At 57.9% G+C, this 14,968-nt stretch overlaps 1 protein-coding gene across 2 annotated transcripts in view; it reads right to left on the bottom strand.

Moving 5' to 3' along the window:
- Window positions 1–14,968, bottom strand: part of NIBAN2 (niban apoptosis regulator 2) — a 51,546-nt gene that overhangs the window by 19,080 nt on the left and 17,498 nt on the right. For both annotated transcript variants that reach the window (XM_044264855.1, XM_044264856.1), the window contains exon 2: window positions 1,210–1,340. In XM_044264855.1, coding sequence (XP_044120790.1) covers window positions 1,210–1,340 — 131 coding nt within the window. The remainder of the gene's footprint in view (window positions 1–1,209; window positions 1,341–14,968) is intronic.

Here is a 14,968-nt window from a genome sequence, read left to right as displayed (position 1 = left end):
CCCTTACAACTCCCTGCGCAGGTGTTCTCACCCCATTTCACAGATGAGTAAACTAAGGTCCACGAGGGCAGGTCATTTGCTCACGGGCATTAGGCCTTAAAGAGGAGCAGCCAGTGGCGCCTGGGTGGCTCAGACGGTTAAGCGTCCAACTCTTGAGTTTGGCTCAGGTCGTGATCTTAGGGTCCCTGTATCGAGCCTCGCAGCAGGCTCTGCTGTCTGCTTGAGGATTCTCTCTCTCCCTCTGTCCCTCCTCCCGCTCTCATGGGCACATGTGCACGATCTCTCTCTTGAACAAATCTTTGAAAAAAAAAGTGGGGGGTGGCTGGGTGGCTCAGTGGATTAAAGCCTCTGCCTTCAGCTCAGGTCATGATCCTGGGGTCCTGGGATCGAGCCCCGCCTCAGGCTCTCTGCTCAGCCAGGAGCCTGCCTCCCTTCCTCTCTCTGCCTGCCTCTCTGCCTACTTGTGATCTCTATCAAATAAATAAATAAAATTTAAAAATATATTAAAAGAAAAAGAAAAGTGGGGGGCGGGGAGTGGGCTTGAACCCAGGCCTGTCAAGAGGATTCCAGAGCCCCAGCTCCACCAATGGAGGGGCAGAGCTGGCAGGGAGTCCCCATGCCAAATGAAGGGGTCTTGGCGAGACCACTGGGTTATCTGACCCTTCAGAAGCTGGGTGGGGGGCACCGAGGCAGCTCAGTTGGTGAAGCATCTGCCTTCAGCTCAGGTCCTGATTCCATGGTCCTGGGATGGAGCCCCACATGGGGCTCCCTGCCCAGCCGGGAGTCTGCTTCGCCCTCTAGCTCTGCCCTCCTCCTGCCCCTGCTCATACTCGCTCTGGTACTCAAATAAATAAATAAAATCTTAAAAACGAACCAAGGGTGCCTGGGTGGCTCAGTGGGTTAAGCCGCTGCCTTCGGCTCAGGTCATGATCTCAGGGTCCTGGGATAGAGTCCCGCATCGGGCTCTCTGCTCAGCAGGGAGCCTGCTTCCTCCTCTCTCTCTCTGCCTGCCTCTCTGCCTACTTGTAATCTTTCTCTGTCAAATAAATAAATAAAATCTTTAAAAAAAAAAAAACGAACCAAAACAGACGCTAGGTGGGGCCCCTAGAGACCACGGAGGCAACAATGGTAAACTGAGGCCGGGGATCAGGAAGCCACCCGCCCAGGCCTTGTGGGGGCCCGCCCCATCCCCAGCTCAGCACCGCTCACCTTGCGCCAGAGCAGCTGGGCCTGTGGCAGCCCTGTGCCCTCGATCTCGTGGCGCATGCTGTTGAACAGGGCCACGCCATACTGGTCCTCATAAAAGCGGAGGAACTCCGTCAGGATCTTCCCGGTTCTCTCTGAAAGGGAAGAACAAAGAGGCCCGTGAGGTCGGCACAGTCACCGCGAGCGGCAGCCAGGCCCCAAGGAGGCGCACCGGCCAAGCTCGGTACCGCCGGCTGCTGAAACCCTTGGCCCAAGCTCTCTCCTTTCACCTGCCTCGCCTTCCAGGCCAGAGCGCTGCTGCGTCCCCTGCGCTCAGGGGGTGGCCCTTCCCACGGGAAACCGGCCGATGACAGTGACAGAGAAAACACGAGAAACCAACAGAAGAGTGAGCCTGTCAGCCTGAGGCTCTCAGCCACCAGGCGGACGCAGGCAGAGATCAGTCAGGGTGTGGGGGAACAGACACCTTAACTCGGAGCCGGGGTGGAGCCGGGATGCTGGAAATCGGGAAGCCCTTTCTGGAGGGCGACCGGCGGCTGCACGTGCAAATTCTAAGGGCTCACGTGGGGCCCCAGATGCCACACGTGCTCCTCGAGGAATTTCCCGCGAACACCTCGCCGGGGAGCAGGTGTATATACTCACCCAGGCCATCAGCAGATGCGAGCCAGGTGCGCGTGCACGGACACCGGTTCCCACCATTACCTGTGCACCTGGGACAGGAAGCGGGTGGGGGGACCGATGGGTACACCAGGGCGAAGGTGCCCACACCTGGCCACGTCAAGAAAAGCAAGTTACGGAACCACGTGCTGACTGTTACCTCCTTTAAAATCACTCCTGTTTGTGCCTCAAAGTTATTTATGCCAGGACATGGAGGAAAAGGTCCCAGAAGGCAGCACGCCCCAACTCTTCTGTGTGGGACCCCTGGCTGTGGGAATGGGAGGGCCGAGTGGATTGTGTTTTCTTCTTCCTTCACTTTTACAGCATTTGAATTATTTTACAACCGTGGTTCCTTCCACGATTCAAAAAATAAATAAACGTTCTAAAATTAACTCATCCCCCAAGTTAACCACCTTTTGGCTTCCACGGGCCATTTGCTTCTCTGCTGCCAAAGCAGTTTCTGAACAAAGAAGGCGACTCCTGTGGCCTCCAGGGCTTGCCCAGCACACACCAGACGCTCAGGGCTGGCACTGTCTGGGCAACACTATTTACAGATGAAGAAACTGAGGCCCAGGGAGAGCGATGACCCATGACAAGAAGACCCTCTCCTTGGAGAGATTTCCTCGTCCCGAGAAGCTGCTGCTCAAGTCCCAGCTTCAGGGTCGTGCCGGCTCACCCCAAGGCTCCCCTCCCCTCAGTTCCCTGCACACGAAGAAGACTAGACTCTGTGGTGGACAACCCCCTACCCCCAGTCTTGGGATTCCAGGTTGGAAGACCTGGTCCTTTCTCAAAGAACGGGCTGATGGGACACCGTCCCTCCTACGGCTGGTCTCTGCTTTCCAAGAGACCCAGCGCAGACAGCATCTCGTCTGATCTTCTCAAGAGCCCTCCCTGTGCGGTGGGGCTGGTGTGATTCCCATTTTTGGGAAGACCCAGAAGAAGCGCTGAGACCCAGAGAGGTTAAGAAGTCACAGGCTCAAGGTCACATAGACAGTGGGTGGAGGAGCTGGGGTGTAGCCCAGGGGCCCCGCTAGGAGGTGGTGGCCAGGGAAGAGGGCTGAAAGCCTGCGGCCACATCCCCACCCAAGGTCTCAGGCAGGCTCAATCCCTCTACTCCCTCTGGAAGAGCTCAGCCCACCAAGGACCCCCCACACACACTCCACAGACCCTGCCTGCGGTCCCCTTTCCCGGAATGAGGTCATGGCTGTCCAGATTCCAATATGCGGAGAGGAGGGGGGGAACAAATGAGGAATTTGCTTTGAATGCCTATTTCTTAAAAACCATAAACAAGCAGAACTCTCATAATGACCACGGGAATTGTTTTGAAAAATGATGAGGCAGGACTGGGAGGGGCGGGGGGAGCCGGCAAGAAGGGGTAAGAAATCGGAGGGGAGCCCAAGAGAGAAGATGGGATGGCGGGGGACAATAATACTGATAAACCCCGTCATCATTCGCATCATTGTGGCTACCACCTCCTGGGCGTTAACCTGAGCGGGTGTGGGGTTAGGGGGTAAGTCCTGCAGGCAGGATCCCAAAGAATATTCATGAAATCCCAAAGAAGGCATATTATCATTTTCTCATTTTAGTGCCGACGCGGCTTGCAGACCCAGGACGGGACAGCCAGGGTCTCAGCCACCAGGCCAGGCAGCCTCAGCCCAGGGCTCTGTCCCGATTCTGCCACAAGCAGCCAGACACCCAACGGGAGACTCTTCTGCCATGAAGGATCTCAAGGGTCCTTCAGCCACAGCTCTGGGAGGCCTGACCAGCCCCTAGTATGCCCAGCCTCAGAGCACAATTTCCAGAAGCGCCAGAATCTGCCCTGACCCTTGAGAAGCCAGGCCCAGGAGGAAGCTGCTGTCCTGGGTCAGAACTCGAACCCAGGTCTGCCTAAGCCATAGCTCAGCAAAACCCAGATACTGGATCCCAGCAGGGGGTGGCTAGGTTTAGGCTAGGTGGCCACAGGGCTAGACTAGGGAGGGGAAGGGCAAGGTAACATCCCATTATCGCATCAGGTGCACCAAGACCCCCGGGGCAGGGAGTGGGCGCTAGGTTGGAGAGGAAGCTGGGGAGGAGGCAAAGATAGAGCTGACAGGCTTCAAGTGTCTGGGCTGAGAAGGGCCAGGTGGGGTCGGGGGGAAGGAGAAAGTCCCCTGTAGCCCTCCCAATGGGGTGTAGGTAAGTTATCCAAGTGAGACTATGGAACCAGGGTCCAGGAATGGAGGGCACAAGGACTGGGGGGGGCGGGGTGTGGGGGTGGGGGTCCCCAGGTAGAGTGGGGAGAAGTGAGAGGGCACGGGTTGAAACGGACAGAAAACAGGAAAAAAGGCACCCTGTACCCCCAAAGAGACGACAGCAGCCCTGACCCCCGCTTCACCCGACTGCAATGACAGGCATGCCTCACTATCCAAACTTGAGCACGATATAGATCAGGATCTGTTTTCTGATGAACCCTTTGCTACCTGAAATTACAGAACCAAATGGATCATAGAGCGGGGTCTCTACCCAAACTTGCTCTCCCAACTCGGGAGCCTAACAGATCGGGAGGCTCGTATCTGTCTAAGGACTGACTGCACACCACAGAAGGTGGCCCCAGCACCCTTCTGCTCACCGCTAGATGCCCTCTGCCCCCCTCTTGTGGCCTGTCACAGGCAGGTGCTGAGCAAGGGGGATGTCTACTTGCCCGTTACTAAATGTCCCCTCTGCGCCAGGCCCTACAGGGCTGGGGAGGCCGTCAGGCCAGGGGTTGGGGACATCATTCCTCAAGGGAGTAAGGACTCAAGGAGGGTCCCAAGCAGTGCCAGGAAACTGGGTACACTTGGCCCAAATTCGGCCGAAGGAGGGCTAGAGAGGGAAGACTGGGGGGTGGCGGCAGGGGGTGGTGGCCGGAAGGGAGCAGGGCTGCAGGATGGCTTCTTGGCAAGGGTCGTGCTGGGCACATTCTTGAGGGATGTCCTAAGACAGCTTGGAAGGAACTGCCTTGTGCTTGGTACAAAGGAAGTGCCACAGGAAGACAGAGAATGAGGCCTGCAGCCCCGTAGGGGGCCTAGGACTGGGGGCTGGAAAGACCTCAGAGAGGCACGCTGAGGGAGGGGGTGCAGGAATAAAGGGCTCATCGGGGAGAAGCCCTGAACCGCGTCCCCAGCGGCCTGTGTGGCCCACGCTGCTGGAGGAGAACCTGGATGGGAACCACAGCCCTGGCTTCTCCCGCCTGCAGAGTTCTGGGATGAGGCCCGGGAAGACCCCTGCCCGTCAGCATCGCTCAGCACCCCAGTTCTTCCTCTTGCCACCCCACGGCGGCTGTCTCCCTGGAGCTGCCCAGGGATTTTTACAGTTCAAATCCCCACTGCAGTGTCCCTGCCTGGGTGTCTATGGATGGTCCCTCAGACCCCGGGGGCCCCTCTCTCCTCCACACCTGCCCATACCACCTCTTCCGCCTCATTTCATGGCTTCTAAAGACACCACGTGCCATGGATTTAGGGCCACTGAGACCAAAGCTCACCACCCCAAAAGGCACGCTGAGCCACAGAGTGGGAGGGGCTCACTGGAGGTCACACATCCAGACTGAGGCGGTCAGGGTTCGATCCACAGCCTGCTGACTCCCGCCCTCTCCCGGTTCTGACCACGGTCCCCAGGGCCCCACAGAGGTCCGGCAGGAAGCTGGCTGTGGCTCCATCCCCAGAGGCAGGGCCGACCCCAGGGGTCCAGGGCCCAGGGATGGCTGGGAGCTACAGAGATGCTGGCATGGGACACGAGTTCCCACTCTGTCGGCCCCCAGCCCCAGAGCCACCTGGCCCTCTCAGAGCCTCAAGTGGGGAAGGGAAGCTTCGTCTGAGGATCAACTACAAACCCCAGGAGGGTGGGCCTGGCACAAGCAGGTGCTGTGAGATGGGCAATGTGACGGGATAGCTGGGCTCAGGACGTCCCTAGACGTCACTAGGATGTTACTATTAACCACAATAGTGCTTGGCTTATCACAACAATGGTAAAGAGACTGAAATTTTTATTAGCAGATATAATTTTTATAACTTGAAAAAAACTCCAGGACTTTTTTTTTTTTTTTTTTTTAAAGAACCAGGACAAGAATCACAAAATAATGACGATGATAGGTAGATCTTCAGCTGACAGGCCAGACAAATGGAGAGCCCACCAGGAGGAAGCAGGGGCTCAGGTGAAGGTACGGGGGTGGGAGAGCCAGGCCAGGCGTGTGCGAGATGCACACAGGAACCCCGCTTCCCACCCAACCTTGGACAGGCTCCCCTGGCAGAACCCTCGGCCTCAGCTTCCGCCCAGGGTGCATCACTGCCCCTCTCCCCGCACCCCTCTGCTAGCATATCCTGCAGAATTCGGCGGTAAGCTCACCCTACTCAGACTCAGGGCCCTGCGCACACGCTTGGATTCTTCAAATGGGCCCCAGAGCTGAATAAAACCCTCCTCAGGTGTGTAAGCCAGTGCTTGGAACAATGAACAGCTCGAGAAAAGTCACTCCACTTGTGGGTCAATAAAAACCTGAGCATTGCCATGGGGTCGCCATGGGAAGCACCCACCTGTGGGGTCCTGATTCCCTCTTTAGCCCAAGAAGGCCGCCCGTGAATTCTGGGAGTGGACCTGAGTGTCCCAATCTGCACCCAGACAATGCTGGGCTCTGGGACCTCAGGGGGCCGGTGCCCCCACCTCCCCATCAAGACAGCGGTATGAGGGTAGCAGGTTCCACCTGGCTCAGGATTCGGGGGCCATGCATGCACATACACTCTCATGGGGCTTGTTTTGGGATGAAGCCTTGCAGCCAGCTAATGGAATATAGGATCTTGCATCTGTATCTCTGTGGATCTTAGCATGACTCTGCCCCCAGATAACTGGAACCCTGTCTCCAAGGGCTGCTCTTTTGGGACCATCAAGAGTGACCCAGTAGGTACCCCTTACCATCGAGGCCTCCTAACTCTGCCCCCAGTCTACCAGGGTATGCCTATCACTAAAACCTTACATACATTCAACAGCCCACTGAACCCTAACAGATACTGCTACCCCACTTTACAGATAAGGAAACTGAGGCTCAGAGAGACCTGTTGACCTATTCAGAGATGCACAGCCCAGAACGGGAAAGAGGTAGGTTTCAAAGCCTGTACAAAGCCCCCACCCCATAAAGCTTCCTCATCCAACAGCCTCCCACATAGCACCACAATACAATTTCCAAAGCCCTGCCTTGAACTTTCTTCTGGGGTCTTTGCCTATTCCCAAGAGGCAGGCGAAGCACACTTTACTATCCCCATTTTACAGATGAAGAAACTGAGATTCAGAGAGGCAAAGTGACTTTCCCAAGATCACACAGTTGACAACTGCCAAAGCCAGGACTGAAGCCAGGGGTCTCCAGCCCCCATCTGGTGAGTGCTGGTGGGGAGCCTTCACACCTACTGGATCCTTACCTGTCCCATCTCCTCTGGGCCTTAATTGTACTGTAAAATGGGTGGGTGGGTCCCTGTTGGCTCAGCTGATTCAAAATCTCAATGATGATCTAATCAGTGTTGCCCTGGCCCCAGGAGCTGACCAGGATGCTGGCCTCAGCATCTCCTCTGAGCTGCTGGTGAGTCAGCTTTGAGTGGGAGCTGACCACAGGCCTCTCAGGCTGGACAGAGGGACTGGGAGAGAAGTCGGGGAGCAGGGGCAGGACTCAGCATCAATGCTACCTAGGTACAAGGCACCATCTCTACTGGGCACGTGGGCTCTGGGTCCCAATGCTGGCTCTGCCACCTACTAGTTGTGTGGCTTTGGCCAAGGCACTTCCTCTCTCTGAGCCTCTGCTTCCCACTCTGCAAAATGGCACAACAGTATCGGCCTGACCAGGTTATAAGAAGATCAAGATCCATGAGCTAACGGGCGTACAGCACTTGACCCTGGCGAAGAGGAAGCACGTTGCTAATAGGGGCTCCTACAGAGTACCTCTTGTCCGAGTTCCTGTAATTCAAGGAGGGGCCCTTGAACCCCCCTGGCCCAGCTGAGCGACCCCTGGCCCGGCCTGGCCTCAGGACCGGCACCAAGAGTAGCCATGGCAACCGGAAGGACGTTAATCTCTGATTTTGCAAAGCGACAACATTAAGGGTCACACTGCTTCCTGCACTCAGAAAGCGGGGGCTGGGCGAGACTGTGGGAGGCCCCAGGGTAGCCTTCAGTCTCCTGCAGATCCTGGGGTGTCTGGGAGATGTGGCCCACTGTGCAGATGGCAAAACTAAGGCTCACACAGGAAAGGGGGCTCATGGAGCTAAAGATGACAGAAAGGCGCACAGGGCTGCCCCAGAGCCTCAAATGCCTTCTGGAGGCCCTGCCAAAGCCCAGCACCTTTCACACCAAGATCATCCCCTTCATCCCCTTCATCCATGACTCGGCCCTGGGGCAGGTGGTGTCTGGACGGGTGGAACATTTCAGATAAGAAGAGCCAGGATCCCTGCCAAGTCCTCCAGCCCAGGGAGCAGCAGATGCGGGATCTGAACCCAGGCCCAGAACCCCCTCCACACCAACCATGGAGCCCCGGGACAAAGAGGGTGATCTCCAACTGAGAACATGTCAGCCTCGTGCCAACCATGGGGGCTTCAGACTGGGCCCGGCCCTGGATTGGCCCCAGCTGAGGGCAACGTGCCCGACCTGTTCCTGGCTTATCCGGTCCCTCCAGCAGGGCCCCCGGGGACACACCTCCCCCAGAGGCCCGGCCCGGTTTCAGAGCTGAAAGAGATCTGCCGACTGAAACCAGGCAGGCAGCACCCTACAGGGTGGGGCCGGCCCAGAACCTGCCTACCTGGTTCCCAGTGCTCTGGGGAGAAGGCCCCAGTGGGGGTGGAGGAGGAGCCAGCCAGGAACTCAAGTTTCCCTTGGTCACACAGTCATCCAAAGTACCACCATCTCCATCATTCACCTAGGAGAGCAGGGGCAGTCTGCAGTCCAGAGAGGTGGCGACACTCTCCTACAGTCACACAGCATGTCCCCACAGAGCTGGGTCAGGGCGCCGGGTCCCCGGGCCTAGCCCAGGGCTCTTCTACTCAGCCCCCCTGCTATCACTACAAACACATCCTCGCAGCAGCCGAACATTCGACATCTCTGCACCCAGCAGGGTGCTCCGTGTTTGCAAGTGTCATTTCATGTGTTGTCCCCACTTCACAGAGGAAGATGCTGAGCCTCAGAGAGGTTATGTGACTTCTCTGGAGACACACAGCTTGTCAATGACAGGGACCCAGAACAGCCCGATTCCACCACAGAAACAAATGCACAAATCCACCTTCCCCTCAACCTGCCAGCCTCTGGGAGCAGGGGTTCCAGGCCACACGGGCCCTGTGGGTGGCCGCAGTCGGAAAGGCTGACATGGCTCCCGCTCAGGACCTGTAATCAGGGGGGAAGTCAGGAGGAGGGGGTAATGACAGGCTCCACTGACTGGCAGAGGAGGGGGACTGGCAGACCGCCCATGAGAAGAGCCTGAATTAGCAGCCGGAACCCCGCAGAGCCAGAGCCAAGAGGGGGTTAAGTCAGCTAACCCTTCCCCACCCCACCAGCCAGTCCTTGTTCAGAAGGGAGACAGCAGCCAGAGAGGGCAAGGGACCCACCCAGGGTCATCCCACAGATAACTGTCAGAGAAAGAGTTTGCTCAGGGCATCTATGCAGCAGCGGCAGGTCCCAAGGACCCCACTCTGGGCCCGAGAGGATTCCCAGCCCGGCCATGCCCTACTCCCCAGGGCAAGGCCATCAGGGGGAGGTGGACTTCCTAACTGACCTGGGGCCAGTCAAGAGGCTGGTACAGCTGAGCCCTGACCCTGTCACTAGTCACTGGCCCCCAGCCAAGCCGCGCCCACCCTGTGCCTGGCCCCGCCTCCAAACTTCTACCCACTTCCACGCCTGGCTCCTTCGGCCCCTTCGCGTACAGGAGTCACAGGGTCTTTTCATTACAACTCTCTCCCTGAACCCGCTCTGCCCAACAACCTTCCACAGCTCCCACTGCCTTCCGGACAAAGACTGAGCTCCTCGGAAGGCCCTGAGGCTCTTGCATGCTCTCCCTTGCCACGGGGTCCTGCGTGGGCTGTGCTCCAGGCCAGGAACACTCCCAGCTCCTCCTCTAAGCCCACTTCTCAGCCCCTCCACTGCACCGCTCCTTCCCCTAAGAGGCCCCCTGCTCAGTGGGTGCCCCCACTTACTCCCACAGCCCCCCACTGACCCCAAAGTGGGTAAAGGCCCGTTCCCCATCAGACTCCCCTGGACAGTAGCCACCACATCTGGGACAGGGGCCGGCACACAGCAGGAAGCTCAGAGAGAAAAGCCAGAGGCAGCGATCCAGAGCCACGCTGCCCCCCCCAGCCCAGAGCCACCCTCGTTGAGCAATAAAACTACCCCCACACACCCCAGAGAGCCCTCACCACAGAAAGGGAGGCTGCAGGTCCCAGGAAGGGGAGGATAAGGATATGCACAACGCTGTCCTACTTGCTTGGGAAGGTGAGTGCCACCTACAAGGTTCCCTCCCCGCCAGCCTCAGGTGCCCCAAAGGGACCCTCTGCTGGCCACCCTTTCCCTGGGGCCAGTCATTAGGAAGGAAAAACGTGTCCCTATAAACACAGCAGCCCACAGCATGCCAAGGCCCAATCGTGACAATCACCCGATGGCGTGCCTGCTCTGTGTGAGGGACTCCATGTGGGAGATGGAAACAGCCCGGTGGCTGGGGGAAGGGGGTGTGTTATCATTACCCCAGTGGATAGAGGAGGAGAGGAGAAAGCACAGGGCAGTGAAGCTGCCTACCCAGCATCCCACAGCCTACGGTAAGGCACAGCACTGGCTGCTGACACCCCGGGAGACTGGGGCGGGGGGGGGGGCGGCTCACCCATCACCACATTCTCGGCACCTGCTACGCGGCCCGGCACACCACGGCCTGCAGACGCTACACTGCATCAGATCCAGGACCCACGAGGTTCTGAGCCCCACTTCCTTCCCCAGGACCCACCCAGGCCATTTCCTACCTACCTCGGGCCCCCACCTCCATGCTTTCACCTGCACCTGCCCCCACGGGAGCCCCTTCCCCCTCGCTGCCACAGTCCAGTCTTAGCCAGCCTTCCAGGCCCCACTCAAGCGTCTCCTGTGCAGCCCATTTGTGCATAATTATAACAATAACTGGGGCCTGAGCTAATGCCTGTAGCCCCCAGCCCGCCGCCAGGCACAGAGGCAGCTGCCATGTATGTTAACGATCACCGTCCGCATTATTGCATTTAACCCTGGCCCAGGTTTATTCTCCAGACTCCCCACAGAGCGGGGAGCCCACCGCAGGGCTTGAACCCAGGACCCTAGGATCATGAACTGAGCCGAACACAGACGTTTAACCCACTGAGCCATCCAGGCGCCCACTCAGATTTAGTCTTAAACCCATTTTCTAGATGAGCCCAGAGAGGGGAAATGACTTGTCCAACGTCACACAGGTAAGAAAGAGTATGTCCGCTCCTCTGTCCCGACAGCTGGAAGTGTGCGGAAACAGAGAAAGAGCTTAGAAACCTGTGGAGTCTGTCTGCCAGGACGTTCCCCACCCACCTGGCAGCTGCCACGCCCAGACGTGGCACCTTGTTCCTTTGTCCCCAGCGCTCTGTGTGGCACTGGCTTTGGGAGAGAAGTGTGGGTTTCTCACGGAGGCAGATGTGTTTCAGGGCCAAGCCTGAAGCAAGAAGCAAACCCTGAGCTCAGAACAGTCTCTCTGGGACTCAGTTTCTTCATCTGGAAAATGGGCATAATGTTTCCTCACACACACACCCCTCAACTGGTGACAAGGGGTCCTCGGGAGATGCTGGCTTTGGTTGCTAATAGTTAAAGGGCTGGGTAAGCAGTATAAAGGTAAACCGCTCTTATCTTAACCTTTGGCACCAACAGAACCTCTGCCCTAGAGTGTCCCCTTATTAATGGCCAGTGACGTATGCTTACAACAGGCCACGGCACCTGGGGAGGGCCTGCTGAGATAAAATGTAAGCTCTCCATCGGACGAATGGGGAAACTGAGGCTGGGGCCATGAGGAAGGAGCAACGAGAGGTCCCACAGTCCTGTCTGTTGCCCGGCTCCTCGTGAGAGCAGTGTGAAGAGGAGGAAGTCAGGGGAGTTTAAGGCCTAGATGAGAAAACGAGCTCAGGTCTTGGGGTCTCCGGCCTCAGAGCTCTCTTAGAGCTCCCCCTCGGCCTGGCCGTCTCCTGCTCCTCCTCCCCACACTGGAACGTCACCTCCTCAGAACCCCAGACAGGCCCGGGGCCCTCAGCCTCCACCACGCACACCCCCCACCTCTCACAACTGCTGTGAAAGTCTCCTTCCGCCCCACTCCCCACACGGAGACCTCGCTCCCCGCCGTCTCCCGGCCCCCCGCTCGCGCCTGACCGACAAGTGCTGAGTGGGCAAGGCGCCCCCCGAGGGAAGGCCATCCAGGGTCAGGTGGTGGGCCCGGGAAAGAGGCTGAGGAGGGCAGAGACTGGCTGGGGAGCCTCCCCCTCCATCGTGAAGGCAACTTTGGGGCAAGGCGGTGGGATTTCTCGCCAAGCTGCCTTTATAGCTCTTCTAAGTTGGCAAATATTTAACCAAGGCTCGGTGACCCGGTTCTGGAGGAATAGCGTGCTGGGAAGCAGGAGGGCCCGAGGAGGAGGCAGGTGGCTGGAGGGAGCCCCAGGGAAATGCCAGAAAGGAAAAAAGGCCGACTGAAGGCCCGCCCACCCGGGGCTGCCCTTTCCTTTATCCCTTGGGCAGCTCGTGGGAGGAAGTCGATTCCCATCTTGACACAAACAGGGAAACAAAAGCCCTCTGATCCCCTCCAGGCCCTCCCTCCCTGCCCAGCGCTGCCCGTGCCCACAGCCTGCCATTGGCGGCTTGTTCTGGGAGCCCAAAACCCAAGAACACCGCGCCAAGCTGCAGAGGTTGGAGAAGGGGGCCAAGCCCTCGCCCCCGCCCCAGTCAGGCCAGGACGGGGCCTACCCACAGCTACCCTGGGCCCACGGCAGGGGCCCAGCGCTGTGCCTGCCACGGAGGCCACCACCTCCACGCAGGGGAGCAAGCCTCAGGCTCCTGCACTGCCCACGGCTGAGGCCGCACCCCAGGTCAAGGGAACCAGGACACAAGGATCAAAGGGAGGGTCAGAGGCAGCCTGGAGGACCCCCAGAGCTCCAAGAAGGCCAGGAAGGCCAGCGCCTCCCACTGTGCCAGCCCTGTTCAAACCCACCCCCCCAGCCTCCTGCCCCAGGACAGCCCTGGCTTGGGAACCAGACAGATGCAGAGCTCCGTGCTCCAGCCGCCTCGCCTCTCTGTGCGCTGGAACACTTGGCTTCTCTCTCTGACAGTTGTCGTCGTCAGGCTGGGCTCTAACCTCCGGCCCCTCACCCCCACTCACCCATTCCTGTGGCCTTCTCAGCAACATCCTCCGCCGCCTCCACTCCCTTCTTTTCATCCCCGCCACACCCACTGGAGCCCTTGAACCTGGGGCCTGGCCACCTGTCCAAACTGCCCCCAGGCTGCAGGGCAGCGGTGGCAACACACCATCCCCGCCCAGATGTTCCTCACCGCACACCTGCTCGTAGCCCAACGTGCGGAGCACCGAGGCCGGACTGAGGACTCGGGCGCTCTCGCCACGGCACGCGCTGTCCTTGACCTGTTTGAGAACCCGCCACCGACTCTGCCCTCAGTGCCCAGACTGGAGCTGGACCATCTTGAGATGGCCAGGCAGGCCTTCCTGATGGGGTCCTTCCTCCAGGACCCCCCAGGAGTCAGCATCACCAGCCGGCCCGTCCCCATCGGCTTCCGAGGGGCAGGAGCTGAGGACAGGACTCAGCCTGATGGCTGGATGGCTCAGGGCCATCCGAAATGGGGCAGAGCCAAAGTCAGGTGAGGGTCTCAGGGGCTCTACTGTGGTAGCCAAGAAACGTTTCCTGTCACCCTCATTTATCAACCATGGGGCAGAGGGAACTGGACAAACCCCCTGCCATCTAACGAGGGAGACAGATAGTCACAAAACCTAAAATGAGCACAGTAAACCTCAACTGGGAGCAGCATGGGAAGTTACAGGAACCCAGAGGAAGGACAGCTAATGCAGCCGGTGGGGTCAGGGAAGACTTCCAGAAGGAATGGTGCACGGAAGCCATGAAGACAGGGAAACCAGGTGAAGGGAGAGGGCTGGGCAGTGAGGGTGTGCCAATCAGAAGACTCAAGAAATGCATAAATTCGGGTATTCGAGAAAGCATTAATCCATTCCACAAATATTAAGGAATACCTTCCGTGTCAAGAAGAGTACTTTCACAGAACTCTGTGGCGTCAAGCTCCCAGAATCAGATCTTGATTCAAATACTGACTCCACTGCTCACCAGCTGTAGGACCTCGGGCAGGTGACTAATACTCTACTCGGGTGTAAAATGGGAGGACCAGCAGTACCCACCTGGCCAGATTATCCTACGGATTCAAAGAAATGAGGTACTCTATAGATCCTGACAGAGAGGGTCCTGTATTATCAATAACAATAACAGCAAATGGAAAGAAGTTCCCTCTGCCCGAGTGTGGACGGCCAGGAAATGTGTTCAGGTGGATAGGGCCTTTCACAAGCTCAGGGGTCCCATGGTGTGTCCACCTGTACAAATGGCAGTGTTCCGTAATGTGTGCCACGCCATGAAATGGGGACCAGCAAAGGCAAAACAACAGCTACTCGGTCCCTCAGGGGGCCACTCAGGGGATGGGAAGGCGACATGCTTGGGGTCCCATCCTTCTGGGCCCTCATCCCTCAGAGGTTAACTAATCAGAAAGGGGAAGCAGCGACATTAACATCAATGAAGATTCTGAAAGCAAATACCGACAAACCACACACCGCTAAACCTCAGGCAACCCCGGCCCCTCCACTCCGTGGCACTGCAGGTGGGTGAATTCCTTGTCTGAGCCTCCGCTTCCCATAGGAAGCCTCATGGGGGGACAAAGCTAAGGGTCTGGCAGGCTCAGTCAGAAGATCATGTGACTCTTGATCACAGGGTCGTGAGTTTGAGGCTCACACTGGGTGCAGAGATTACTTAAATTAAAAAAAAAATTTTTTTTTAAGCTAAGGGAGAAGCTAGGTGGAAAAGTGCTTTGACCTCCCCAAAGGCAAGACCAT

The sequence above is a fragment of the Neovison vison genome, chromosome 9 (genome assembly GCF_020171115.1).
Source record: "Neovison vison isolate M4711 chromosome 9, ASM_NN_V1, whole genome shotgun sequence".
In the NCBI taxonomy this organism is placed as follows: Eukaryota; Metazoa; Chordata; class Mammalia; order Carnivora; family Mustelidae; genus Neogale; species Neogale vison.
Note: the sequence above shows the minus strand (reverse complement) of the source record. Positions and strands in the feature narration are given on the sequence as shown.